The sequence below is a fragment of the Oikopleura dioica genome, chromosome 2 (genome assembly GCF_907165135.1).
Source record: "Oikopleura dioica chromosome 2, OKI2018_I68_1.0, whole genome shotgun sequence".
In the NCBI taxonomy this organism is placed as follows: domain Eukaryota; kingdom Metazoa; phylum Chordata; class Appendicularia; order Copelata; family Oikopleuridae; genus Oikopleura; species Oikopleura dioica.
Window position 1 is genome coordinate 8,277,347 of NC_137292.1, and position 23,036 is coordinate 8,300,382.

A 23,036-nucleotide genomic window follows, 5' to 3' on the forward strand; every position below is an offset into this window, starting at 1 on the left:
GCCTTTCTATCTCCCTCTTCTTTTTTCCTTTATCGAATTAAAATAAATCATACAGTCAGTCTATGAGCTGTATTTGTTGCGAAAAGGTTGTTCTTTTGGTCAATTTATTGATTTCTTCCAATAATTAAATTCAGTCTTCTCAATTTAGCGAAATAAAAATTATTCATTGCTGGTTCAAATATTTGCAGAAAGCAGGACCATAATCTGAATTTCTCTCCGCGAAAAATGTTTCTAGTCTGGGAGAATCTCGTCGAAAGGGGCGCGCTGATTGGCTCGTTGAATTTTCGCATCTTTTGAAGTGGAAGGTTCCTGACTCGAAGAATCGAGTCCCAATTCGGACTCCGGAATTATCAAAAATTAACTGTAAATTCTAAAATAGATAACCAGTTTAACAAACAATTATGAATGATAAACAATAAGCATAAAAAGTTAATTAATTATCATAAAATTAATAAGCTTTATTATTTTTCGTAAATCGATTTACGAATCACTTTGAATAGATCAAGAAAATTACGTCGATAGATAATTTCCCCTGTTTTGGCACTGAAAAGATATGACGCTGATTCCTGCTTACGCTAGTGAAGTCTGACGCGCATCCAATTTACGCGAAATCAACTTTTTTACGAGCCTTAATTCTTATAAAAGCAGCGGGCCCAGGCCCTCATCTCATAACAAACTGAAACCAAAAACAACCAACAACCAAAAATGAAGCTTTTTTCTTCCCTTCTTGCATCGACCGCTCTTGGCGACGTCTACATGCACTTCCCAAGGGGCTCCAACAACCGGCTCAACGAGAACTCCGAAGGCCGACGCAACGGAAATCGACTTTTCGACTCCCAAAACAACAACGAAGGCGGCTACAACGTCGGTGACAGATTCGACAAACCTGCCAAGACTGCCGACGAGCAAAGCAAAGCTGTCTTCTTTGAGTCCACTGCTGAAGCCGCTTCTGAAATCGCGATCGAATGGTGGAACCAGCACGGCTGCGGCAAGCGAGATGAAAACGACGCGAACTGGGTCAACTGTCAGATTGTCCTTCAGTACATGTGCGAGGACTCCTCTTCAACTAAGATCCAGAACGGACTCAACACCAACACTCCCGCTTACAGCCGACCAAAGAACGATGAATCCCAGCAACAGTATGCTGATCGCAAACGCAAAGATACAATGGACAATGATCACGCCCAACGAGGAGTCCACGAGTCTTGGGAATACTACGACTCCTGCTACAGGAGAGATAGAAATTATGGGCTTTTCACTGGCAACGAAGGCCGAGTGCGAGGCGGGGCGATCTTCACCCGACAAAATCCAGGAGGAACTCGCCGGGGTTACGAGTGCCCAGAAGAGAGAGATTACTATCCTTACTGGCATCCAACTCCGTGGAAAGATATCGCTGTTCTCACTTCCGAGCCAAGCAAATGCCAAGATCTGACATCAGAAAACGGCAACAGAAATATGAAATACGAATGCGTCCACAATATCGACGCCAATACAACTCTCGGATACAGTAAATACAACAACGAAGAAGAATGTACGCACTTTGGCGGCGAATGGGTTGGTTTTTACAACCCGAAATTCATCTTTGAGGATATTGAAGACAAAGATGCCTGCGATGCACTTGCGAAGGACTCTGATTTCAAGAACGATATCATCTGGGGAGTTCCTTTCCGAACAGGCGAGGGCCGAAGAATTGCTCCACAAGAAAAGTGTCTTCTCTTAGAAGAAGCACCCGAGTGCAAGAAAGCGCCTTGGTCCCGAGCCAATCATCTCGGTCAAACTGATGACACCGACTACTTCCCAACTTATAAATGGGAGCTTCCAAACTTTCACGGTCTTCTCGAATCGCAAGAATGCGTTCTCCGAATCCGATACAACATCACAACCAACGACTATCTCGACGACTTCGCTTCCGAAAACAGCAAGGCTTATTTCCCTGGGCTCGAATCTCACGATGATCCTGAAGTAACTTATCGAGGCGCTCGACTTCAACTCGCCCTTGATTCTGCTCAAACCGGCCGCGTCTTCCAAGATCGATCTCACATCTTCCAGCTGAAGCCTCGACCACAATCCGTTCCTTCCGATAAAGTCATCAAAAACCTCGGCGTTCGTGGTCGACGAGGCAACATCGTTCAAGCGTTCCCTTCTGTTGAATACGACTTCTCTCCGACTATTCTCGAAATGAATCAAGACGATCTTGTGCACATTCAATGGGAAGGAAGCAACACCAATCCCAACTCAGATGGCGAAGGGCGACAAGGAACTGATAGATCCAACATTGTTCCAATCACTGTTCCAGGCGCGAGCATCCCAGCTGGTCTTCCTTCTTTCCCCAACAACGACCTCAATGAAGATTACTGTCAATACACTGATGCTGATGGAACAATTCGAACTTTCCGAGCCCTCATCGTCCGAGACAGCTCTTTTCCAGAGATCGTTCAGCAATGCGAAGCTGCAAAAATGACTCTCCCTGAACCCACAACTCAAGAATACAACGATGCTCTGGTTGAGTTTTGGAATCCAAATGGTAACTGGAGAGGCGATATTCCAATTGGAATGGCTGCCGACTGGGCCGCTCTTTCCTCTGGCGAGGCTGCTTCCTTCCACCAGTTCCGACATCAACGACCACCAATCGGCCAGATCGACCACTACGCCATGATCGACTCTAGGGGCAGATGGTACGATGACATGAACGAACACCGAGTCTTCTCCAGAGCTGTCTGTTTTGCCGAAGTTGCAGGAGACGAGTTTGCCGATGAGCCAAAGATGTTCGCCGACTGGATCTGGAGCGCTGCTGATAGTCTTGATAAATTGAATAACACTGAAGAACTCGAACTTCAATTGGCATCATCTGGGTATTACCAGTGCTACAACAAACAAGACTGCGCCAACTCCTTCGAAGAAAAGAAGGATTCTCTCCAGGATCAACTCAACAATGCACCAGCATATTTCGCCGGAAACATTGTGCGAATGAACCCAGGCGTTCACCAGTATCTGTCTACAAGAAACAACAACTTCTCCAACCGCGCCCAGAAGGGAACCATTATTGTTAACTAATTTCGCATCAACTATACTTACTGATACTTTTTCCTTGTTGAATCAAACGTTACTTCATTGATAATAAAGAGATAAATATACGAAAATATGGCTGTTTTATCAAAATTTTTAGGTTTTAAAAAATTGATTGTTGTCAAGCAAATATTATTACTCAAAAATCGATCGACAACATCAAGTGATTTTACATTTTACGGCGATCACGTTCAATAAAAGCCATGCCCACTTCTTTCGTACTTTTATTTCAAGCCAATCTTGGCACATGAAAACGATGAAGTGTTCGATTATAAGGACAGAGAAAATTTGCACAGGCCATCGACTTCATAGGTAAAAATATATAGAAGTATAAGGTTGATATCAAGGAAGACTAAGTCGTTCAGTCCGTTTCTGACAGACGAAGAAAACAAGAAAGTTTACGGCAAGTGCAATCACCCCAACGGCCACGGTCATAATTACACGATTCAAGCAGTAATCGAGGTGGGCCACTCTTCCTTCCTTGATTTTCTTAGACTTCCAGGGCGAAATCATAAAGGAGACAGGAATGGTGATGAATCTCGTCGATCTCAAACAGGCCATGTGGAAAGTGCTCTCTCAGCTCGATCACAAAAATGTGGATAAAGACGTCGAATACTTCAAGAACTTCCCATCTACCGCGGAGAATATCGCCCGGTGGATTTTCACCCAGCTTTCACAAGAACTACCGCCCGGCTCCTATCGCCTCAAGAAAATCATACTCGACGAAACGGACAAAAACCGCGTTGAAATCTACGAATAAAGAGTCCTTTCTTTGATCGAACTTTTAAATAGCATTTATTTATAAATAAAAAAAGAAGAAAGCAGGGCAATTTTAAATAGCTAGGCGAAAGCCAAAGAAGGAGAATTTTCTAAGATGGCTGTTTTTGGCCGTGATTTGCTCGGAGATATCCTCGAGTTTCTTTACTTCTATTTCCAATCGAACTAGATGCTCGGCTGTGTAGAGATCTTGGTTCGCGTTGCACCACTCATCTGAAAATTTTTGTTAAGATATTTGATAGAAAAAGGCTTGACTTACATTTTTTCTTGTGTTTCTTTGGCAGGCGGTTGAGCAATTGATTGTACTTCATTCTCAATTCGCGGCAATGGTTAAATCGCTCCTGCTCAGACAAATTTCGCTTTGGCAAGATCATGGTCATTTCTGCCGCATGAAAAATGCTATTCGTATTTGTCCTGGAAATTAATTTTAGAGGTTGCTTTGGATGATTTTTACTTACGGGCTCCGATTGAGAGAAGAGGAAGACTTGCTTGTTTTGAATTTGAGCAAGTTTTTCAACGAGTTCGACGACTTCAGATTCGCTGAAGAGCGCGTCTTTTCTTTCCTTTCGTAAGAATTCGAGTCCGCCAGGGTGGTTTTGGACGACGCCGTTTGAAGTTGGATTGAGCCATCAGCCATACGAACCATTCTGACGGCACTTTTCGTCTTATTGGATTTTCTCGGGTTTAATTTGTGCTGACGCGGTGCCATACACGCTTCCGTGTCTGTCGCTGGGTATTCTCTGATCGTGTCCATTTGGATCTTCTCCTTCTTACTAAATCTCGCACATTCTTCTTCGGCGTCGGACATTAATTGCAAATGCTTGGTCCGCGCATACGCTGCTGGTTGAACTTTGGGCTTGCACTTGATCACCATTTCTGTCGGGGAGAAGGACTCGCGCGCAGAGAACTCTTGGTCGGATAAATACACCTTGTGCGGCTTTTTTCGCGGAAGTGGAAGGTCGAGGAAATGATCTTCTCCATCATAATCTGTCGCCGAGCCGTGTTGGGATGGACGGACGGAGACTTTGAAGTTGTTTGTGTCCGACTGATAGCCTCGCCATGCGGCGTTGTAGATGACGGTATCTTGAGATGTGGCCTCAGAGCAACTGAATAATACGAGTTAATACCAGTATTGAGAAATGGTGCTCGATGGGTGCTGACATTAAGAGACTTCAAATGTAAAGCTAGGAGTTTTTAGGCCAAAGAGCTCATAATAGTGTCAGCGCGCACCTGTGCCACCCATCAATTTTGACCTATTGTTTGGTATTTCCAGAGGGATCCCTCCAAATCTTTGATATGACGTACCTTGAGATGTAGCTCTGCGACATTCCATGAAGTGGAGACCGGCAATCTGTTTTGATCTGTGGCTTTGGCGGAGTGGCTGGTCCGGGTCGTGGGCGCTTGTGATTTGCTCGCACTCGCTGCATTCGAGAAACTGCTTGAAGAATTGCAAGTGATTTGTCCTCTTCGTTTCCATCGATGTGAGGAACGAGGCAGATGTTGTTGGTCGTAGAAGCGAGGGCTTCACGAAGAAGATGGTGCTCTGCTGAATTTCGCTTTTGAAAAGCTGTTTTTCGAGCTCCACCATCGAGGATAAAGGAAGAGATTGTCGAAAGAATCGCAGATCCACCGCGCGCGCAGTCGAATAAATGAAGTCTTCCATGAGCACCGTTCGGGAGGTGGAAAGTGAGTGAGACAAGGATGTGTGAAAGAGGATCTCGTCGAGCAAAACACCGTCGGAGAAGCCGAAGACCAGGAAGAGCTGATCTTATGAGCATTTCGGACTGTCCATGGAGCTGAATCAAACGATGAGAAACGGAAGTTCTTGACTTTATGGAAATTTTAGAGGGCGTTTTGTAAGTTTGCGACGGTACTTAGTGACCATAGTGACGGCAAATGGAAAAAAATTGTGACAGCGTTGCGGCAGAAACTGTTAATTTTGTTTGGTAAAGTTGTTAGCACCTTGTGGCACGCGAGGAAGTGCACCGAGAGAGGAGGAGTGGCTAAGTGGCCACAAGGGGCCTGCCACCCCCATCTGCTGCGTTCTGTCGCTACTACTTGGGCCAAGATGATCATCGAGGTTATTAGATCCGAGCGATTTTTGCTGGTAATTCATCTTAATTTTCAAACACTCAAGTGTTTATCGATTCACTGCGCCGAATCAGCGTCGAGTGAAAATCCGCCGCCGCCAGAGTTTTTCACAATTAGGGTTATTAAAGTATCTGGGAAGCTTAAATTGCTCAACGAGGTAAATACAAATTCCAACTGATTGAAGGCGCGGTTTTGATAATTAAAAGGCACGGGCTGATTTTGGAAGGACCTGGAGCGGATATAATCAAAGTTGGGGGAAAATCAAGGGGCAGGTAAATATAGCAAAAGTTATAAAACAAAAATTTTGGAGCGCTGTCAAGAAATTAATGAGCAATTTGGCCCGTCAGTGCGCGATGATCGCTTCAAAAGCGGCCACGTCTTCTTCTCGAAATTGACGCCTTTTAGTGTTTTGTGATTTTTTTTTGAAGTTGATCGTTTTAATTTTCGTTTCTTACCATTGGTCCAAGGAGGGGATCCTCGACGGCGAAGATTTCCGGTCGATCGGGGTTGATCAAGTCGACGAGGGTTTCTTGGCTGCCCTCGATAACACTCAGACGCATTTTAATCCTGAAATAGAAGATCTGTAAGTACTTGTGTGTACTCATCCCATATTTAGCTGCGCGAGCCTTTGAAGTTTATATTTAGGCCAGTTAACAAATAGATAAATCATTTGGGAGTACCAGTACCGCCGGTGTAATTCGCGCTAGTGCACCTGTATCCGGATATCGGACCTAGCCGCGCATGAATTATGGTCAGAAGCCGATTCGATTGTCCCCTAACGTCCGGAAACGAGGCCATTTACTCAGTTGGGCACGTCGACCCGAGCTCGTGCCAACTCTTGACGTCAGAAATTCTAACGCTACGTTTACGTTAATTATTTAAAAGAAAAAAATGATCTCATCATCTTTTAAATTCTCAATTTGACGCTTTTCCTTCTTAATCTACTGTTACAGTTGAAGAGGGCAGTAACCGATTCCGAAAATGAGTTTCTGGCATGAAGCCAGGGAAAAGGTATATCCAGCTGGAAATCGGACATCCGATTTCTCGGTCATCGCTCTCTAACTAACCCGAAACTGTCTTCGATACCCAAGTGGAGGCATGAAATTGAGGAACTCAACAAATCCCCATATCGGGCTAATAAACCTAGAAATTAGGCAGGCCTTTTTCCAGCTGGCTTGGTACTGGCCAAAATAGTAATCCTAACCATAAGAATCAACGATATTCACAGTTCTTACCTTGGCTGTTGCTTGAGAACTTCCAAGCTCCAAGCAAGAGCAGTTTCTGCAGCGTAGCACAAGAAACTTGTCTTTCCCTTGAGCGGCCCGCCGATGGGAATGACGCTTGAATTGCCTCCCATCATTCCATATCGAATGGCAGAAACCAGCGTTTCTTTCAAGAGTTCTGGGGAGGTGTTTTCTCCCTTGAAGAGCGCATCGAAATTGTAGACGTACGAACCAAGTTGAATTTGACGGCCATTTCTGCAGACAAGATTTTCGCCTGTTTGATTTACTCGGCAAAGTACACGGACCTAAAGGAAAACAGTTTAGGGTGCGATTCCCAAGGGTGCTCGAAGTTCAATCAACTCGGCTTGGGCGCGACGCAAATGACCGGGCCACGCTGGGTCAGCTTGTCTAGGTCACTTTTTCGAACATTTTATTTCTGGGTTTACAGTTGACGCGAAGGTGATAAAGTTATTTATGGATTTGTTTATTCATAAATTGCTACTAATTTACAGATTGTCGAATAAACATGGACATTTGAGGTCAAAAACGAAAGCCTGAAGTTTCCAGGTGCCAAAGAAATATCATATTTCAAATATGGCAGTCTTGGACCAACATTGACGAAGTTAATTCATTTGATAACAATTTAAAAAGATAATTACGAAGCAGTATTTCTTGAGGATAATCTGAGATTGCTTCATTGTCTGCTTTTAAAAAAGTGCACGAACTTTGCTCATTGTCTTTAGTAGAAAAAAATGGATTTGAGTTTTATCTTACCTTGCCCTTCTTTAGACCGTTCGGCGGCGGTTGGATTGGCATAGCCACTTTGTATTTAATCGCCAGTCGATGTAATTTTTCTATCTCTCTTCTGATCCCTTCTTTTTGGTCTCTCTCAATTCCGCTGATTTGTTCTCTTGCTTTCTTTAGGCTATCCCCGCTGTCGCCTCTGAACAAAAGAGATTGTGGCGGAGGATGTCTGGTTATTGGAATCGATTGCTCGATTTTTTGGATTTCGAGTCAACCTCAAGTTTCTCAAAAAATAAAACTCGGCGGTGGACCGCCGCGCGCGCCCTCGGCCTCCCAAACGAGCCAGAGCGCCATCAGACTTGTGGACCTTGCGCGAGGCGGACAAACCATAAAGCAAGTTTAATTCTCTACCGGATCAAAGGGGATGTTTGGAATGTCCTCTTCAATGAACTCCAAAGGTCGCAAAAACGTGGGGACCAAAAGGTAAGAGGGAATTTAACGGCGCTAGGAAATTTTTATGAGCGCTGCTCAAGGAGGAATGTGAATTCACATTCATGTCTAGCGGCTAGACTCTAGCCCAAAATAAGAAACGATTTTTACATATGTAAACTATAGTATAGTTAATATAGTCTATATAGTCTATATAAATATAGTCTATATAATATAGACTAGGGCTGCTGAATTCGGAGGATTTGATAGTTTTCTAAAGTCATCATAAATTGGCGTTTTTATTCAATATTTATGATAAAAATATTATATTTATAGTTTTCAAATTAACCAGAAAAAATTTTTCGGAAATCCATTCTCGTAAAAATCCGAAACTCTGGACTAAGATCCTTGACCCAGCGAGGATCTACATACGTAACATAGCATACGTAACTTCCTGCGCATCTTTGACTGATGTGTCCCAAAATGATGCTTTCCGTTGGCGGACGTCTCGTTTGACAGGACTTTCCGGTGCTTGACTTGTATCAGGGTTACTTTAAATTCAATAGATCACTCTTTTCGCGGCTCTCGAAATTATAAATTTAATGTCCTCATTATTACGATTTGCGAAAGTGATCAACGTGAGGCTATCAATCTTATTAAAAAGAATAAGATTGGTTTTATACGGAAGAGAATCAATCTTCAGCGAGCTTGAGTGAGATAATTGAGCCGATTCGGACAAGATTGAGCTCAGTGGATTGTCTTGGCTCTGGATGGCTGCGCTGGACGGAGATGAAAGGGGACTGTTATTAGATTTTTTATATTCAATTCAAAAGTAAAGATACTCGTTTACTGTCAGCGCTTTCTGAATGGATTACCATTTTGGCACTCGATCAGCTCAAATCTGAATCTATATCTTCATCGGGAAAGCTGGAAAACGAGTTGGTCAAGATTAACTTTTCATGAGCAAATATGCACCTAATTAGCATTACTGTCTACCAGACTGTGGAAAAATTTGATGAACGCGTCCCCAAGGACACAAAGTATTGAAATATTAACAAAGAGAGATGTTCAATTCCACTTTCGAAGCAGTTAACTTTCCGATGACAATCGAGGAACACGCGCAAATTAGCATTCATTTCCCACAACCGATTGAAAGCATTAAATTCCGAATTCGGCATTAGTCGATGGGAATTTGCATTGAACTGATCCCCCAATCGATCCCCTTAGGAGGCGATTTGATCCCAAGTTTCGCCCCTTTTCAATCCGCTAAATGCCCTAATCGCCCAAGTAGCAAGTGTAAGGCCACTTCTCTACGTAGCTACTTGTCTGAAAAAACACGCGCGACAATGGGAAAAAAAGTTTCAAACTGGGCCAAAGTCGTTTTGTAACAGCAAGGTGACGATCAGTTGCGAGTGATTTCTGCCGGTCACCGGGATCAGACAAGAAACCAACTAACTTGATTAGAGACGAGCAAATTAGCACCTTGCTCCTAATTCGATCAGTCAGTCCCACCGTTACAAACTTTGGGGATTATTGTTCAACGACTTGATTATCCGTTAATTTGGGCATCCTAGGGAACAAAATCAAAAGCTAGCTGTTCAGCTAGACGGTATTCCTCCATGATATCAAAAGGTATCAAAGAAATCCTTTGAATTTACGTAGTTCTGACTAGCAATCGTAAAAAACTCGCCGATTCATCTTATCCTCCTCGAAATTCCAGCCCATAAAAAACCCGCAAGCCCATAAAAAATCGCGCAAATTTGCCCTGGTACTAATTTAGCAATTAAAAGATTTTACGAATCACGTGTGGCGTCTTTCTTTGAACGCGGCGGATTTCCGGTCGAAAATTTAAGTTTGGGAATTGAACAATTTTTGGGCAGGCAGGTGCATGCGCGGTGTCACTTTTTTGATCCCGCCGAGGGATAATATTTGTCGGTGCAGGCAGGTGCGCCCGCTGGTGATCCCAGTTGCAACCTGCAAGGCCAGTTTCAAGCTCAATTCAACGAAGCACCGATTGAATATCTGATTGACTTTGAAAGGACAGTCTAACAGATGATTTCGCGAAAAAACAGCCGAAAAGGAAATAGACTTTGGATCGATCATAAACCAGACATGGAAATGTCTGGCTCAAAATTTTCGATCATTCGATCACAAAAAGAGTCCTCTATGTTGCACAAAGAGAGAAGCTCAACCTATATTCGCACGAGGACGGCGGCGACTCAAGTGATTACGCCATTTACTCTCAAAATAAAAAATCTCTGAAGATTCCGCCGACGAATGTTTGGGTGCGATGATGAAATCGGATGCAAGTTTTTGTATATTATTGCGGATGGGTAGAAAATTAGCCAGAGTAACGAACCGCGGTAGAGGCGATTCATGTTGGATATTTAGTCTAGGAATTAGGTGCAAATAAAGTTATTCTTAGCTAAGAAGACCGACAAAGAATAAATATTCTCAGGATTCTGGTAAAGTCCAGGGAAGAGCTGTAGGAAATGCCATTCTCCAAGCGAACAAAAGCCGGCTCTGGACGAATGTACTTGTATCTTTTATGATTTTTTTTCAGGGGATTTTCTGAATAACCCGTGGCCAAATGCCAAAGCTAACGTTTTTGCGACCTGTGAGGGGATATTGAAGAAAAGTGAGCACTTCCTATCGGTAGATATCCGGTAGTATAAATTTTAAGAGGAAAAATACCCCACTTGCTTGAATAAGAAACTAGTCATACAGTGATAATTATAAAAGCTCTTTATTCTGGTATTCGTACCTTTTTATCAGCATTGCTTTTCTCTTGGTCCATACAAGCTCGCCAAGATCTTCAAAGTTATTCTCTATCCATTGCGATATCTCGACTTTACCAGGATTCACTGATTCCACCCAGTCCTTCACATTCATATTTGCTATTTATTTACGCTTTTAGACTGAGTAAAGCGGAGGAAATAGCTTCAACAGATTTCTCGGCGTACTTATTTGATGTTGCTACTTTTCGAGCAATAAAGACAAAGAACCATCACTCTCCTTTTAACGTAAAAGGCTGCGCTTTTCACATAGACTAAACGTCGCATTTCGCGTTACTTCTCTAATGATTAATTTCGCTAATAAAATGGTCTTCAATAGAGGTTTTATGTTTATTACGGCCAGATCCCCACCTGCTGATAATCGCGGCTTTCCGGCTGGTTTTGAAAAAAATACTTTAGTTAGCAAATTAATGGCAGGTCAGAGACACTTTTTATTTACCTATAAAACTATATTTTTATAGAAAGTTCAAACGAAATCTTTCTTTAGATTGTCTACTAGACATTGTTGCTCATTTGACAAGGTTTTCAAAAGATCTCTTCGTTGATTTCAATTTAGCAGATGTTTGATGTTTATTCATGTGACTTTTGTGAACAAAGTGAACTGTGAACAGAATTTCTCCTAAATGTCTTCGCAAAGGCTATTTTTCTTAGATGTTATCGTCCAAAAGCTGTTGGAAGACATTCTGAAAAAGAGGTTAGTTTTTCATTTTTACCAAAAAAAGATGCACTTACGAGGACAGCTTTGGGGTCTTGATTTGGCTTGTTCAGAATTCGATTCATTCTGGCCGACATTTCCGCGTTGCTTGTGACCATGGTATTGAAGCGAATCTCGTTTTGTTTTCGCTGAAAGAGGTGTTAGCTGGGATGGGAGACAACGAGGAGTACCTTTGAGACGGTGTTCTTGTCGAAGCTCGAGTTCATCATGTCACTGAACTCGCGTGTGAGTCCTTCGATGTCTGAATTCGGTGATTTATAAAGATGAAGATTAGGTTGACTTACCGAGGCTTTCTCGCGAAGCACTGGTGGAGGTTGAATTGAATGAAGCATCGGAGTCGCGGGATCGCTCAAATGAGCTTGAAAGCGAAGTCGACTAAAATCGAAAATGTCCAACTCTCTGTGTGTCAAAGAAGGGTCTTACCATTGTCGAATCGAATGATTTCCGCTTACTGTTCTCATTGCTCTTGCTTCTTCGAACTTTAGGCACTTGGGGCGTCCGGAAAGTTACTCCTGGTCGTTCCATTTTTTTGGTTTTGCTCTTTCTCTGTTGAATTAAAATCGCAAAGTGACGCTAAGCAGCAGCCAAAATCAGTGGGCGCAATTTTTCGTCTTTCAGCCGTTTAGATCGAATCTGAAAAAAATTTGAAAAATAGTTTGAATTTCAAACTTTGAAAAATAATTCCACAGCTGCGTTCGAAAAATTCTTCCTTGAATCATTTCAAAATCAAGTTAGGTTTATTGGATTTATGAGTATATTAATTATACAGAAGTATTCAGGACGTCACACATAGTAAATTTCGCGGTTAGTCTTGTCTGACCCCTACACTTGCGTCAAATCAAGTGTCAATCATTTCAGGAAGCCGAGAAGCACACAGGCTGGGCATATTTTTTGAGAGGTTGAACTACGACGTTTCTTTCACCAAGTTCTTTTTTGTGTTTTTTTCTCTGCTTCTCAGGTAAGCGAAAAAGATTGATTGGAGATTTTAGAGATCAAATTTGGATTTCTAGTGCCAAAAAACAATTTATACAGTATAATTTATACTGTATAAAAGATGCTGAATTCTTAAAAATAAATATGAAAGAAATTATATTAATTATTTTTTTCAATTAATTTAACTGTTTTTTCTTCACCTTGTCTGAAAAAATGATGATAGGAAATTATCGATTGTCTGTGTTCATGGGAGAAGAGCGGATTGCAATTGCATTAGTGGATCAAAGGCGTCATAAGTTGCTCCTTCGGTAGTTGTCGATCAAGGACGTCTACATTTACGACGCGTTGATCTCCACTTTTCATCCCTCGCACTGCTCTCCTCATTCAAGTAACTGAAGGCTCGTGTCGGCAAAAAAGTACCGACTTCGTGGAAAATAGACGCTGGGAAAAGAGGAGAAAAATAGAAACCTGCTAAAAAACAGAGAGACGAAGAAAAGAAAAGAGAGACGGTGAATCGTATGAAGAGTATTTTCGCATATTTGATTCTTGTATGGTCAAAAAGACCAACAACTATTCAAGATTGGTTTTTAAGAAATATTGCTGATAGCAAAAAAGCTATGTTAAAAACTGATACAAGATTGCTACCTTCATGGTCAACCATTGTGTGATAAAGACACCGTCAGATGTCTAAAGTAATTATTGAAAAATATCAATTATTTTAACGAGAGTCTTAGAAAGATACCGGTATTCAAAGCTCAGGACACATCAGATGTCGAGTCTTGGAAGTGTGATCAAAGCTGTCCGATAAAAAAGAAAGACTGCAGAGAATTCTGCTTTGTTGATGATCAATTTGGCTTAATATCCAGGAAGTTTTGCAGGGCCTGGCTAAAGGTTAGATCTCAATTCTAAGGATTTTTTCATATAACACTAATTCAGAATGAAAACAAGAAAAAAAGAAAGAGAAAAAATGAAAAGAAAAGGCAGCATGAAGAAGAAATATCCTACTCAGCAGAATACTCTTCAGTAGACCTTGAGGATATGGAATCGTCTCTCTCCAGTGATATAAATTCTGCAAGTGGATTTAATCCGGAGATGTCAGTGTCTTACTCTTCAGTTTCGTCAGCATCGTTGTCTTCGAAGCCTTTTTCGTCAGTTTCTACGATTTCTAGTTCAGCTAAATCCTCAGAATCGTCATCAGAAACACTATCAGAGACATTTTCTAAGACTTTCAAAGTTCCAATCAGCGTTCCGATTGGTAAGATTTATGAAAGAGCATGGTTTAATGGCATTCAGATTTTATCAGTCTGAGTTTTGGCGACTTCATCATCCACAAGTTAATTTACAAGCAGCTGAGTTGGGATAAAGCACTGGAGCGCTGCCAAAAGATTGGCGGCAAACTGCCGTACTTCAACACAAAAGACGATCTGAGGAGTACGTATTTCTTCCTAAATTAATTCATAAACTATTTCATAGGTTTTAAAGACAAATTATTTGGAGAAAATAAAATCTATGGAACGAACACCGAAGAAAATGACCGCCATCATATTTGGCTTGGGTACCGAAGATATGCAAGAAACAAGGTGAGTCCTTGTTGATTCCAAAAAATGAGCAGATTCAGAATCAAATGATGAATGTTTATACAAACGAACCATCAACAATCGCTCCTTATCAAACGCAATCCGGGTGAGAACAGACATATAAACAAAGCTAGAATCGTTTCTAGGCAAAGATGCGCAGCTTACAACCCAACTTTCATATCCATGTCATACTTCGACTTTTACTGCGGAAGCTTTGAAAGAAGAGCAACCAAGGACATCTATCTTACGCTTTGCTTCGTTCCAGATCCTCACTCGCGCTTGAACTGAAATCTCTGTATCATAATGTATGATTAAATCAATGTATAAGTTCATATTCTCAAAAAATGACGAGAATTGGCGGAGCTTTGTATTTTAAAAATGAGCGACAGTGTAAAAAAGTTGTTACATTGGTATACATGTTCTGAATTGAAGAGAATTGAGCATCTTTTTATTGGTCGCGATCAACTTCTAGGTAAGCGGTTCGACTTTTAACGATGCCATAGCGATTTCTTCCGACGCAGTTGAACTTATCTTTCCCCATCGGAGACTCGAGGAGTGGTCGTCGAAGATAGAGAGTGCTCTCCCCATTTCGAGAGAACTCGTAAAGATTCGGATCGTCAGCACCTTTGACAACTATTTGGCTTCGGAAGCATGTGCGGTCTTACTTGAAATTTGCTTGTCATTTCTTATCCAGTAAATTTCCGGCATTGGATCACCCTTCACCTTGCAGACCATATGAACAGACTTATTCCATTTCGAGATGGTCGATTTTGGCTCTTCGATTATTCGAGGCCCTGAAATTTTGTGAAATCATATTTCTATCAATACCGACCTTTGACAAGTCCTTCCGCAGAAGGTTCAAGACCCGAATCAGGAACGAGAACGTCAGGTCGTTCAGGAACGATGAACGAAGGGGTTTTGAAAGCTATTTTGGATGATGTTGTCTTTGTAAAAGGAGCTGTGGTCGTCTGAGCAGTAATAATTGACTTCTGAAATAATCGTGAGTAGAAATTACGTTCTCGATTACGTACCGCAGTAGCTTTTATAAATTCCGGAACAAGATCATGCTCAATAAGATCTGTTCCCGCGAGAAGATCGTCTAAGGCTTCATTGACTTCCGAGCTGAAAGAGAAGCTCTCCTCGACAATTTCTTCGTCGGAATAAGTTGGGATTTGACCTCTTATAGAATCAGGTATAAAATCGACAGGAATAGCTTCAACAGGGTCATAGCTTGAGCTGTAGTCTTCATCGACAACTACAAAAGAAAAAAAATTGAAGTTTAGTATGACTCGATACCTTCGTCAACGACCTCTTGTGATAATGGTTTCGTCTCCCCACTTCCTTCTTCCGAATCATCTTTTTTCAGCTCTTCGAAATCTTTTTCTGCGCTTCGGAACTCAAGGTCCATTATTGGCGCCATTGTCGTCTCTCTTTTACTGCTCAACGAAGATGAATCAAAGAAGTCCACGGGAATCAAATCGCTATCATCGAAAAAAGAGTCCTCCTAAAAGTTGAATATTGTAATAAAAGTGAAATGTCAACTCCGGTCAACCGTATTGATCTGAAGATCCTTTTCAGATGTCAGGCTGGGAGTCGAAAAAGATCCAAGGCCATATCTTTCGTTGAATGAGTTCAGCTTGGCGAGTGCGTCTTGAAGCGGGTTTCCGTAACTTGACGCTAGAATTTGAAGTATATCCGTGTTTGTTCATCATTTCTTACCAGAAGAAGAGAGAGGATCGCCGATGAGAGGATCGAAAGGAAGAGGAGCGCTTCTGAGATCGGGGTCGTAAGATCCAGATCCTTCGTGACTCTTTTCATCTGCTGCATAAACGTCGAATGTATGCGAAATTGAGCCGAGTTTGTTCGTCGCTTCGCACTTCCATTTTCCCTCATTCTGCCTAAGATTCAAATGGAAATCAATCTCGGTGGATCTAACAGTACCTAGTGAAAGATGGAAAAGTGAGGCTCGAGCCCTTGACTTTGACCTGAATATAATTGATGAGTGAGTGATTTAACCAACAAAAACAACCTCGTGGGAACTGCTGGATATTCTCTTGTCATTCTTGTACCACGTTATCGATGGTTTCGGATGCCCTTTAGCGTGACAATGCAAAACAAGAAGCGATCGAGGCTCTGGTGTCCGACGATTGCACATGTATCCTCGCCATTCTGGAGGCATACGCCTCTCCCGGACCGCTAGAATTGATGTTGTCTGCGACGTTGCTTCTTTAAATCTACCTGATGACAGAGTTGTGAGAAAAATAAGCGCTCGTATAAATCCCATTCTCTTTGATCAACTTCTCCTCTGGGTATGAAAAATCTCGGATTCCGCTCGAGGGCAATTCAGACTCGCCCAATGGCGCCGACTCCCATAAATCGTGCGCAGTTTTAAAGGTTTTTTGAAATAAAAAAAGTGCAAAAGCCCGAGTCGCCTTTACTCGCGCAACACAAAAACTATAAACCCCCCACGCAAGGGACTTGAATAGGGACTTGAAAGGGGAAAAGGAATATTTAAAAACCCTGTTCACACAAAGGGAGGGCCTTGTTTGCTTATTGTGTACTTTCCTAGCGGAAGATATTTTATTCAAAAAGCATTTGTTTTGTTTTCATCCTTCAAGTGCAACTTCGACTCAGGTGTTTGTCTTTTGTTCTCCAAATGGCGAATTAGAGCATTCTATCAAACAAGCTGTTAGTCAAATACAGTAACTAAAAATTAATATATTAGGTTTAGTGCGGCTTAAGCATGAGAAAATGCCACATGTTTCTTCGACTTTATTATATTACTGAACTTTCCTTTTATTTCTCGAATATGCGGCTTAGAGAATCACTACTACTCGGAATTGCTTTGGCAAATGAGTGGAGTTCCAAATGGGACCCATGGAATTGCCCATCATGTAATTATCACACGTCATTTGGTATTTTTAAAATTTTTAGCCTGCAAAGAACAACTCACCAATTATGCCTATAAGTGCGATAGCAACACCCCAATCATGGAGGACTATATAACCGAGAGTTGTTCAATCCATGATTACAACTCACCAACGACTGGCGCTGATGAAACCGGATCATCTTGCTACTTTTGCCCATGCAAGAAGATGCCTTTCGTACAATGCTCTCGAAATCTCAACAATTTGATTGCAACAACCGAAGGCCAGCAATGCTTTGCAAACGTCGGCGATGGAGTTTGCTCTTGTACCAAAAGCATGGAAAATGACTCCGACATTGAGTCTAAGTGCATCTCGGGTGTGAGCTGCTTCTATGACGTGCTTAAAATGGACAATCGAGCCGGGTATACGTGTAATGCAGTTACTTCCGACCTTGATCTCGTCCAGAGTAAAGTCAACTTTGCTACTGCTTGCAGTCAGAACCTCATCCACCACATCGAAGGTTTCAATGTAGATCCTAACTATTATCGACCAACAGCTGACGATCCTTTCCCCGAGCGCAACGCTGCTACCATTGCTGGAGCTGGTCGACATTTGACCCATCACATTGATTATCATCGAGAGCGTATCCTAATAAATAACTTGGGAGATGGAGTAAACGATCTTCCAGATCCTTCCGAAGCACAAGAATTCTGGTACGGGATCGTTCGATCTTCGGGCGTTACTGATAATATCCTTAATAACACTGATAACACACTTCAAAATCTGCGTGGAAAAATTTCCAGCGCATATACTTCCCTTCAGCGTCTCCGAAAGATCAGGGAGGAAAAATGTCCGGACCGAGTTTGTCAATGTGAAACAGTAAGCAACTGGGATTCGGTAAACAAAGAATGTGTCGACGTGTATTGCGAGGATGGTTCTGTTTGGGACCCACAAGCTGAAGAGTGCTACGAGTGTCCAGAATACTGGGACCCTCTTTACAACGAGTGCAAAGATTGCAAGGATATTTACGGCTCCGAGTCAAACTGGGATCCAGTCGCTGAGTTGTGCGTTTACTGTCCTCTCAATCATGAGCTAAATTATGAAACTGGTGAATGTGAGCCTTGCGAGGAAGGCTGGAATAGCGAGACAAGACGCTGTCTAGAGGATTGTCCGTAAGTACAAAACGAAAAGAACGATAATAAGAGATATAAGAGATAAAGAAATCCAGCAAGAATGCAATAGTCAGTGTCGAGTCGAGTACAATAGATGCAAATTATTGTGTGAAACAGAATACTGTGCTTCAATCTGTACCAGAGAATATAACGGTGAGTTTCATTTTGATTAACTCTATATAAATAATATATTATATATATTATTAAAGCACTTGCTTCAACTGTTTTGAAGATTGTTTGGACAATTGTCCTTGCGGAGAAAACTGTATCGACGGTTGCGCTGATTGTAATAATCCAGTTTGTGATAAAATATCAAATGCTGAAAATTGAAACGATTTAACAAGGAAGTGATTTGATTTGAGAAGCTCTACCCCAGTTTTATCGTCCTTTATGGCACAACAAATTATAACTGTTTTTTATACTTTAAATAAAAATACAAAGACCATTCGAAAGGAAAATAGTAAAAGTCAAATACAGTAAATAAAATTCCGCATCAGAACTATTTTACTAGAGAATCTAGCATGAGAAATAGCCACATGTTCCCCCCGACATCATTTTTCGCGTCGAGCTTTCCTTTCATATCTCGAGAATGCGGCTTAGAGAAACACTCCTTCTCGGAGTTGCCTCGGCAAACGAGTGGAGCTCCAAATGGAACCCATGGAACTGTCCCTCCTGTAAGTTAATTGACCGATTTTCCTTTCAAAAAGTTTGTAGCCTGCAAAGAACAACTCACCAACTTTGCGTACGAGTGCGACAACAACACCCCTTTGCTGGAGGACTATCTTAACGAGAGTTGCTCAGTCAATGATTACAACTCACCGACGACTGGCACTGGCGAAACTGGAACGTCTTGTTACATCTGCCCATGCAAGAAGATGCCTTTCGTACAATGCTCTCGAGATCTCAACAATTTGATTGCAACAACCGAAGGCCAGCAATGCTTTGGAAGCGTCGGCGATGGAGTTTGCTCTTGTACCAAAAGCATTGAGAATGAATCCGACACTGAGGCTAAGTGCATCTCTGGTGTGAGCTGTTTCTATGACGTGCTTAAAATGGACAACCGGGCCGGATATTCGTGCAATGCAATTACTTCCGACTTTGATCTCGTCCAAAGCAAAGTCAACTTTGCCACTGACTGCAGTCAGAATCTCATTGGTCACATCGAGGGCTACGATGGAGATCCAAACTACTATCGACCAACTGCCAACGATCCGTTCCCTGAGCGCAACGCTGCTACCATTGCTGGTGCCGGTCGCCATTTGACTCATCACGTTGACTACCATCGAGAGATTTTCAGCAGACGCAACACAGAAGACGAGCTCAACGATCTGCCAGGACCTGTCGACGCGCAAGAGTTTTGGTACGGAATCGTTCGATCTTCGGGCGTCACTGATGATATCCTTCACACCACCGATAACACCCTGCAAAATCTCCGTGGTAAGGTTTCCAGTGCATATGCTTCCCTTCAGCGCTTGCGAAAGATCAGAGAAGAAAAGTGCCCGGATCGAGTATGCCAATGCGAACCAGGCTACAACTGGGATCCGGTAAACAAAGAATGTGTCAACTGTGGATATGGATTTGAATGGAACCCCGAGACCAATGAATGTGTCAAATGCGAAGAGGGATATGATCAAACAAATGGCGTCTGTTACTATTGCGAAGATTACTACGAATGGGTTGGAATTTGTCGAAAATGCTTAGAAGACTGGGATCCCGAAACTAGAAAATGTGTCTACTGCGAAGACGGACACGAATGGGATCCTGATCTGAAGGAGTGTGTTGAATGCCCCGAAGGTTGGAGTGAAATCACTCGTGATTGTGAGTTTTGCTACGGAAACAGCGACCTTGAGGACTTCTGGGACCCGGAATTGGGCGAGTGTGTTTATTGTCCACCTGGATCTGAACACAATTATGACAACTACGGTGAATGCGTTCGATGTGAAGAGGGATACGACCAACTTTCAAAAAGATGCTACCTTTGCCCTCTTGGATACTTCTGGAATGGCATCATTTGTGTGAAATGCCCAGAAGGATATGACGAGGACGGCTGTGTGTATTGCGAGGACGGTTCTGTTTGGGATCAGCAAGTTGAAGAATGCTACGAGTGTCCAGAATATTGGGACCCTCTTTACAACGAGTGCAAAGATTGTAAGGATATTTACGGCTCTGAGTCATACTGGGATCCAGTCGCTGAGTTGTGCGTCTACTGTCCTCTCAATCATGAACTAAATTATGAAACTGGCGAATGTGATCGTTGCGAGGAAGGCTGGAATAGCGAGACAAGACGATGTGTGTATTGCGATGATGGATACGAGTGGAATGGAATTGGATGTATCAAATGTCCTGAAGGCTGGGATCCGATCTCTCGAGACTGCGTCTACTGCGACCCCTATGAATACTGGGACCCCATTGATGGACACTGCAAGGCATGCCCAGAAGATTGGGATGAACTTTACGGTTGTGTTCCTTGCCCTGATAACTCACTCTGGAATCCGGAAACTCTCGAATGCGAAGTGATCAACACTGATTGCGGAGAAGGATACGAGTGGAATGGCGTTGAGTGCGTCCCATGTCCTGAAGATTGGAATGAAATTGATGGATGTGTTCCGTGTCCAGAAGGATTCCCCTGGAATCCTATCACCCAAGAGTGTCAGTACGACAAGATCACCAATAACATTGAGACACTCCTTGTCATTGGCGGGGAAGGCGATTCGAATCAATATGCTCAACGAACTGATGCGTTCATCTACTGCGCTAATGATACAAACGCAAATCACGTCGACTTCAACCGAGATGTCGTGACCAATGCCTACCGATCGGATCTTATTGCCAATTCAGCGTCTCTTCGAGTTGACTACCGATCTGAGCTTCAACGATTGGTCTTTGGCGGTCGATTCCAGCCGACTCAAGTAAGATCCATTTTCCCAAAAGGTCGACATGGTGACTCTCGTGGCCTCCGAATGGAACCGCTAAATATTGCTCTTGGAGAAGACTTCCATGAAGGATGGCTGATTCCATCATCTACGAGCCCCGATTATAACGGAAATTTGCAGAGCGAGTTCGGTAAAATTCAACATGATGGTGTCACTTGTGCCGATTATACAGTCTGCGCCAGGCGCAACTTCCTCATTGGTGGTGAGATTACCGGCAACACCAAGAGTCATTCTATCTTGGAATGGAATGAGACTGGATTCCTTCAAGGTAAAATATGATGAGTGCGGATAAATTCGATTGAATCTTAAATTTTTTAGGCCAAAAGAACCTCGTAATCGGTCGTGCTAACACTGCAACTGTCTCCGGAATGAACCATCTATGCAATGGAGTCTTCATCATTGCTGGCGAAGGAAATACCCAGGCTGGCGGTTCTGCGGAATTCGGGTCAGTTACTGCTACAGAGTGTTTTGATGGAACAAGCTCGAAGATAATTCCAGAGATGGACATAAGCAACATCTTCTCGGGTCTTTATCAGCACTCAGCTGTTATTGTTCAAAAGGACGGCCAGACTGGTGATGATATCTACGTCCTTGGAGGTAGAAATATATTTTAAAACACAAACCTAAATCAATCAAAATTTAGGGATCGCTTCTTCGCGAAACGGAGGTAGTTCGTCAAATACTGATAGAATTATCCGATTCCGACACTTGGAAAACCAGTGGATCAACGCTGGTCAGATGCTGAGAAAGGTCGCTGGTCACAAATCTTTCGTCACTTATCCTAAGTCAAACGGCATCGACAACTTCGGTGATTTCAATATCTTCACTGTTGGTGGCGAAGGTGGCAATGATATTCCGATGCAGCGATGCGACGAGTACGGATACTGCTACAAGGTCGAAACTGAAACCTACAACAATCGTCATGATCATAGTATTTTGGTTTTCCGAGCAAATGAGTTCAACCTGAACGATCTCCCATTTTACGAAGAACACTGTCCCGATCTGTGATTTCTCTACTATAAATTCATTGTTTGAACAATAAATATCAGTTAGGAAAACATCTTAAAATTCTGACCCCTACGCTGTAAAACGAAGCTACTAAACAATGCTTTGAAAAACAACCAAACTAAACCTGGAAAGCGGTACAGCTGCAAGAATCCTAGTCCTCGAATGTGATATCCAGCTGAGAACCACTGCGCTCTACCACCATCTATCCGCTCTTATCTTGTATAAAAGCACCACTTGTTCTCAATTGATAAACAAATTAAAAACAGTTATTCGAACAAAGTGAAGACAACTAGAACGATTTGGACTCAGACAGGATGCTCTAACATGAACTTTGGCTTGGAAGAAAACATGACTCACACCGACTCTGATGATGGGTACGAGATTGACTACGATGCGATCCGAGAACACATTCGCAAGTACCACGGACCAAAGAAGGGATACGTAAAGAAAAAAGGGTCTCTCAAGCCCTCCAGGCCATTGACTGACGAGGAAAGAGACGCCTTGTTCGGCAAACCAAAGACGTGAATACCAAGGAAAAATCAAACGCAAAGGTCTCAAAAAGCTTGAAGGAAAACGGCCAAAAGAAGAAGAAAAACAGCGGCAAAGCACCAAACGCCATCCGAAAAACGAAGAAGCCGTCTCGACTGTAATCATTATCTGCTCTGTACCACAGTATTATCTGCCTTCTAAGACTTCCGTGATAATC

The 23,036-nt window shown here is 42.5% G+C and overlaps 8 protein-coding genes across 8 annotated transcripts; 5 read left to right on the plus strand and 3 right to left on the minus strand.

The window, feature by feature from the left end:
- Positions 1-681: 681 nt before the first annotated feature.
- LOC145697024 (protein DD3-3-like) lies at positions 682-3,140 on the plus strand. The gene has a single exon (XM_081774161.1). It carries the CDS (start codon positions 706-708, stop codon positions 3,052-3,054), a length of 2,349 nt encoding a protein of 782 aa, XP_081630287.1. The 5' UTR covers positions 682-705; the 3' UTR covers positions 3,055-3,140.
- Positions 3,141-3,313: 173 nt separating this feature from the next.
- On the plus strand, positions 3,314-3,836 carry LOC145700702 (6-pyruvoyl tetrahydrobiopterin synthase-like). Its single transcript, XM_081778027.1, has 3 exons — positions 3,314-3,378; positions 3,432-3,528; positions 3,569-3,836. Exons 1-3 carry the CDS (start codon positions 3,314-3,316, stop codon positions 3,824-3,826), a joined length of 420 nt encoding a protein of 139 aa, XP_081634153.1. The 3' UTR covers positions 3,827-3,836.
- Positions 3,837-3,874: 38 nt separating this feature from the next.
- Positions 3,875-8,164, minus strand: LOC145697358 (uncharacterized). The gene is made up of 7 exons (XM_081774549.1): positions 7,932-8,164; positions 7,170-7,462; positions 6,390-6,501; positions 5,149-5,639; positions 4,302-4,949; positions 4,103-4,257; positions 3,875-4,056 (listed from the first exon to the last, which is right to left on the minus strand). Exons 1-7 carry the CDS (start codon positions 7,971-7,973, stop codon positions 3,899-3,901), a joined length of 1,899 nt encoding a protein of 632 aa, XP_081630675.1. The 5' UTR covers positions 7,974-8,164; the 3' UTR covers positions 3,875-3,898.
- Positions 8,165-11,676: 3,512 nt separating this feature from the next.
- LOC145699047 (uncharacterized) lies at positions 11,677-12,424 on the minus strand. The gene is made up of 5 exons (XM_081776297.1): positions 12,264-12,424; positions 12,125-12,215; positions 12,011-12,081; positions 11,858-11,968; positions 11,677-11,808 (listed from the first exon to the last, which is right to left on the minus strand). The coding sequence occupies exons 1-5, from the start codon at positions 12,363-12,365 to the stop codon at positions 11,773-11,775; spliced, it is 411 nt and encodes a 136-aa protein (XP_081632423.1). The 5' UTR covers positions 12,366-12,424; the 3' UTR covers positions 11,677-11,772.
- A 221-nt stretch (positions 12,425-12,645) lies between these two features.
- On the plus strand, positions 12,646-14,639 carry LOC145698597 (uncharacterized). Its single transcript, XM_081775804.1, has 8 exons — positions 12,646-12,798; positions 12,997-13,465; positions 13,508-13,664; positions 13,710-14,028; positions 14,067-14,204; positions 14,247-14,353; positions 14,392-14,456; positions 14,497-14,639. The coding sequence occupies exons 4-8, from the start codon at positions 13,812-13,814 to the stop codon at positions 14,636-14,638; spliced, it is 669 nt and encodes a 222-aa protein (XP_081631930.1). The 5' UTR covers positions 12,646-12,798; positions 12,997-13,465; positions 13,508-13,664; positions 13,710-13,811; the 3' UTR covers position 14,639.
- Positions 14,640-14,730: 91 nt separating this feature from the next.
- LOC145697435 (uncharacterized) lies at positions 14,731-16,912 on the minus strand. Its single transcript, XM_081774637.1, has 10 exons — positions 16,589-16,912; positions 16,380-16,546; positions 16,292-16,335; positions 16,070-16,248; positions 15,903-16,027; positions 15,647-15,854; positions 15,382-15,605; positions 15,183-15,339; positions 15,016-15,144; positions 14,731-14,974 (listed from the first exon to the last, which is right to left on the minus strand). The coding sequence occupies exons 1-10, from the start codon at positions 16,632-16,634 to the stop codon at positions 14,799-14,801; spliced, it is 1,455 nt and encodes a 484-aa protein (XP_081630763.1). The 5' UTR covers positions 16,635-16,912; the 3' UTR covers positions 14,731-14,798.
- A 378-nt stretch (positions 16,913-17,290) lies between these two features.
- On the plus strand, positions 17,291-18,776 carry LOC145699099 (uncharacterized). Its single transcript, XM_081776348.1, has 3 exons — positions 17,291-18,389; positions 18,430-18,542; positions 18,622-18,776. Exons 1-3 carry the CDS (start codon positions 17,341-17,343, stop codon positions 18,717-18,719), a joined length of 1,260 nt encoding a protein of 419 aa, XP_081632474.1. The 5' UTR covers positions 17,291-17,340; the 3' UTR covers positions 18,720-18,776.
- Positions 18,777-18,978: 202 nt separating this feature from the next.
- Positions 18,979-22,361, plus strand: LOC145700703 (uncharacterized). The gene is made up of 4 exons (XM_081778029.1): positions 18,979-19,063; positions 19,104-21,590; positions 21,641-21,919; positions 21,966-22,361. The coding sequence occupies exons 1-4, from the start codon at positions 18,979-18,981 to the stop codon at positions 22,328-22,330; spliced, it is 3,216 nt and encodes a 1,071-aa protein (XP_081634155.1). The 3' UTR covers positions 22,331-22,361.
- Positions 22,362-23,036: the final 675 nt, after the last annotated feature.

Coding starts and splice junctions, on each gene's coding strand:
- LOC145699047 (XM_081776297.1), bottom strand. CDS start 12,365: ATGGAACGACCAGGAGTAACTTTCCGGACGCCCCAAGTGCCTAAAGTT. Junction 12,216..12,263: donor AATCATTCGATTCGACAATG/GTAAGACCCTTC, acceptor TTTCGATTTTAG/TCGACTTCGCTTTCAAGCTC. Junction 11,809..11,857: donor AAGACCCCAAAGCTGTCCTC/GTAAGTGCATCT, acceptor CCTCTTTTTCAG/AATGTCTTCCAACAGCTTTT.
- LOC145700703 (XM_081778029.1), top strand. CDS start 18,979: ATGCGGCTTAGAGAAACACTCCTTCTCGGAGTTGCCTCGGCAAACGAG. Junction 19,064..19,103: donor CCCATGGAACTGTCCCTCCT/GTAAGTTAATTG, acceptor AAAAGTTTGTAG/CCTGCAAAGAACAACTCACC. Junction 21,920..21,965: donor TGATATCTACGTCCTTGGAG/GTAGAAATATAT, acceptor ATCAAAATTTAG/GGATCGCTTCTTCGCGAAAC.
- LOC145700702 (XM_081778027.1), top strand. CDS start 3,314: ATGAAAACGATGAAGTGTTCGATTATAAGGACAGAGAAAATTTGCACA. Junction 3,379..3,431: donor ACAGGCCATCGACTTCATAG/GTAAAAATATAT, acceptor TAAGTCGTTCAG/TCCGTTTCTGACAGACGAAG. Junction 3,529..3,568: donor CGATTCAAGCAGTAATCGAG/GTGGGCCACTCT, acceptor TTAGACTTCCAG/GGCGAAATCATAAAGGAGAC.
- LOC145697024 (XM_081774161.1), top strand. CDS start 706: ATGAAGCTTTTTTCTTCCCTTCTTGCATCGACCGCTCTTGGCGACGTC.
- LOC145699099 (XM_081776348.1), top strand. CDS start 17,341: ATGGAGGACTATATAACCGAGAGTTGTTCAATCCATGATTACAACTCA. Junction 18,390..18,429: donor CGCTGTCTAGAGGATTGTCC/GTAAGTACAAAA, acceptor AAGAGATATAAG/AGATAAAGAAATCCAGCAAG. Junction 18,543..18,621: donor CTGTACCAGAGAATATAACG/GTGAGTTTCATT, acceptor ACTGTTTTGAAG/ATTGTTTGGACAATTGTCCT.
- LOC145698597 (XM_081775804.1), top strand. CDS start 13,812: ATGGAATCGTCTCTCTCCAGTGATATAAATTCTGCAAGTGGATTTAAT. Junction 14,029..14,066: donor TCCAATCAGCGTTCCGATTG/GTAAGATTTATG, acceptor AATGGCATTCAG/ATTTTATCAGTCTGAGTTTT. Junction 14,205..14,246: donor CACAAAAGACGATCTGAGGA/GTACGTATTTCT, acceptor ACTATTTCATAG/GTTTTAAAGACAAATTATTT.
- LOC145697358 (XM_081774549.1), bottom strand. CDS start 7,973: ATGCCAATCCAACCGCCGCCGAACGGTCTAAAGAAGGGCAAG. Junction 7,463..7,931: donor ACGGTCTAAAGAAGGGCAAG/GTAAGATAAAAC, acceptor GTTTTCCTTTAG/GTCCGTGTACTTTGCCGAGT. Junction 4,057..4,102: donor AAAGAAACACAAGAAAAAAT/GTAAGTCAAGCC, acceptor AAAAATTTTCAG/ATGAGTGGTGCAACGCGAAC.
- LOC145697435 (XM_081774637.1), bottom strand. CDS start 16,634: ATGGGATTTATACGAGCGCTTATTTTTCTCACAACTCTGTCATCAG. Junction 15,855..15,902: donor AGGATCTTCAGATCAATACG/GTTGACCGGAGT, acceptor TTCAACTTTTAG/GAGGACTCTTTTTTCGATGA. Junction 15,606..15,646: donor ACAAGAGGTCGTTGACGAAG/GTATCGAGTCAT, acceptor TTTCTTTTGTAG/TTGTCGATGAAGACTACAGC.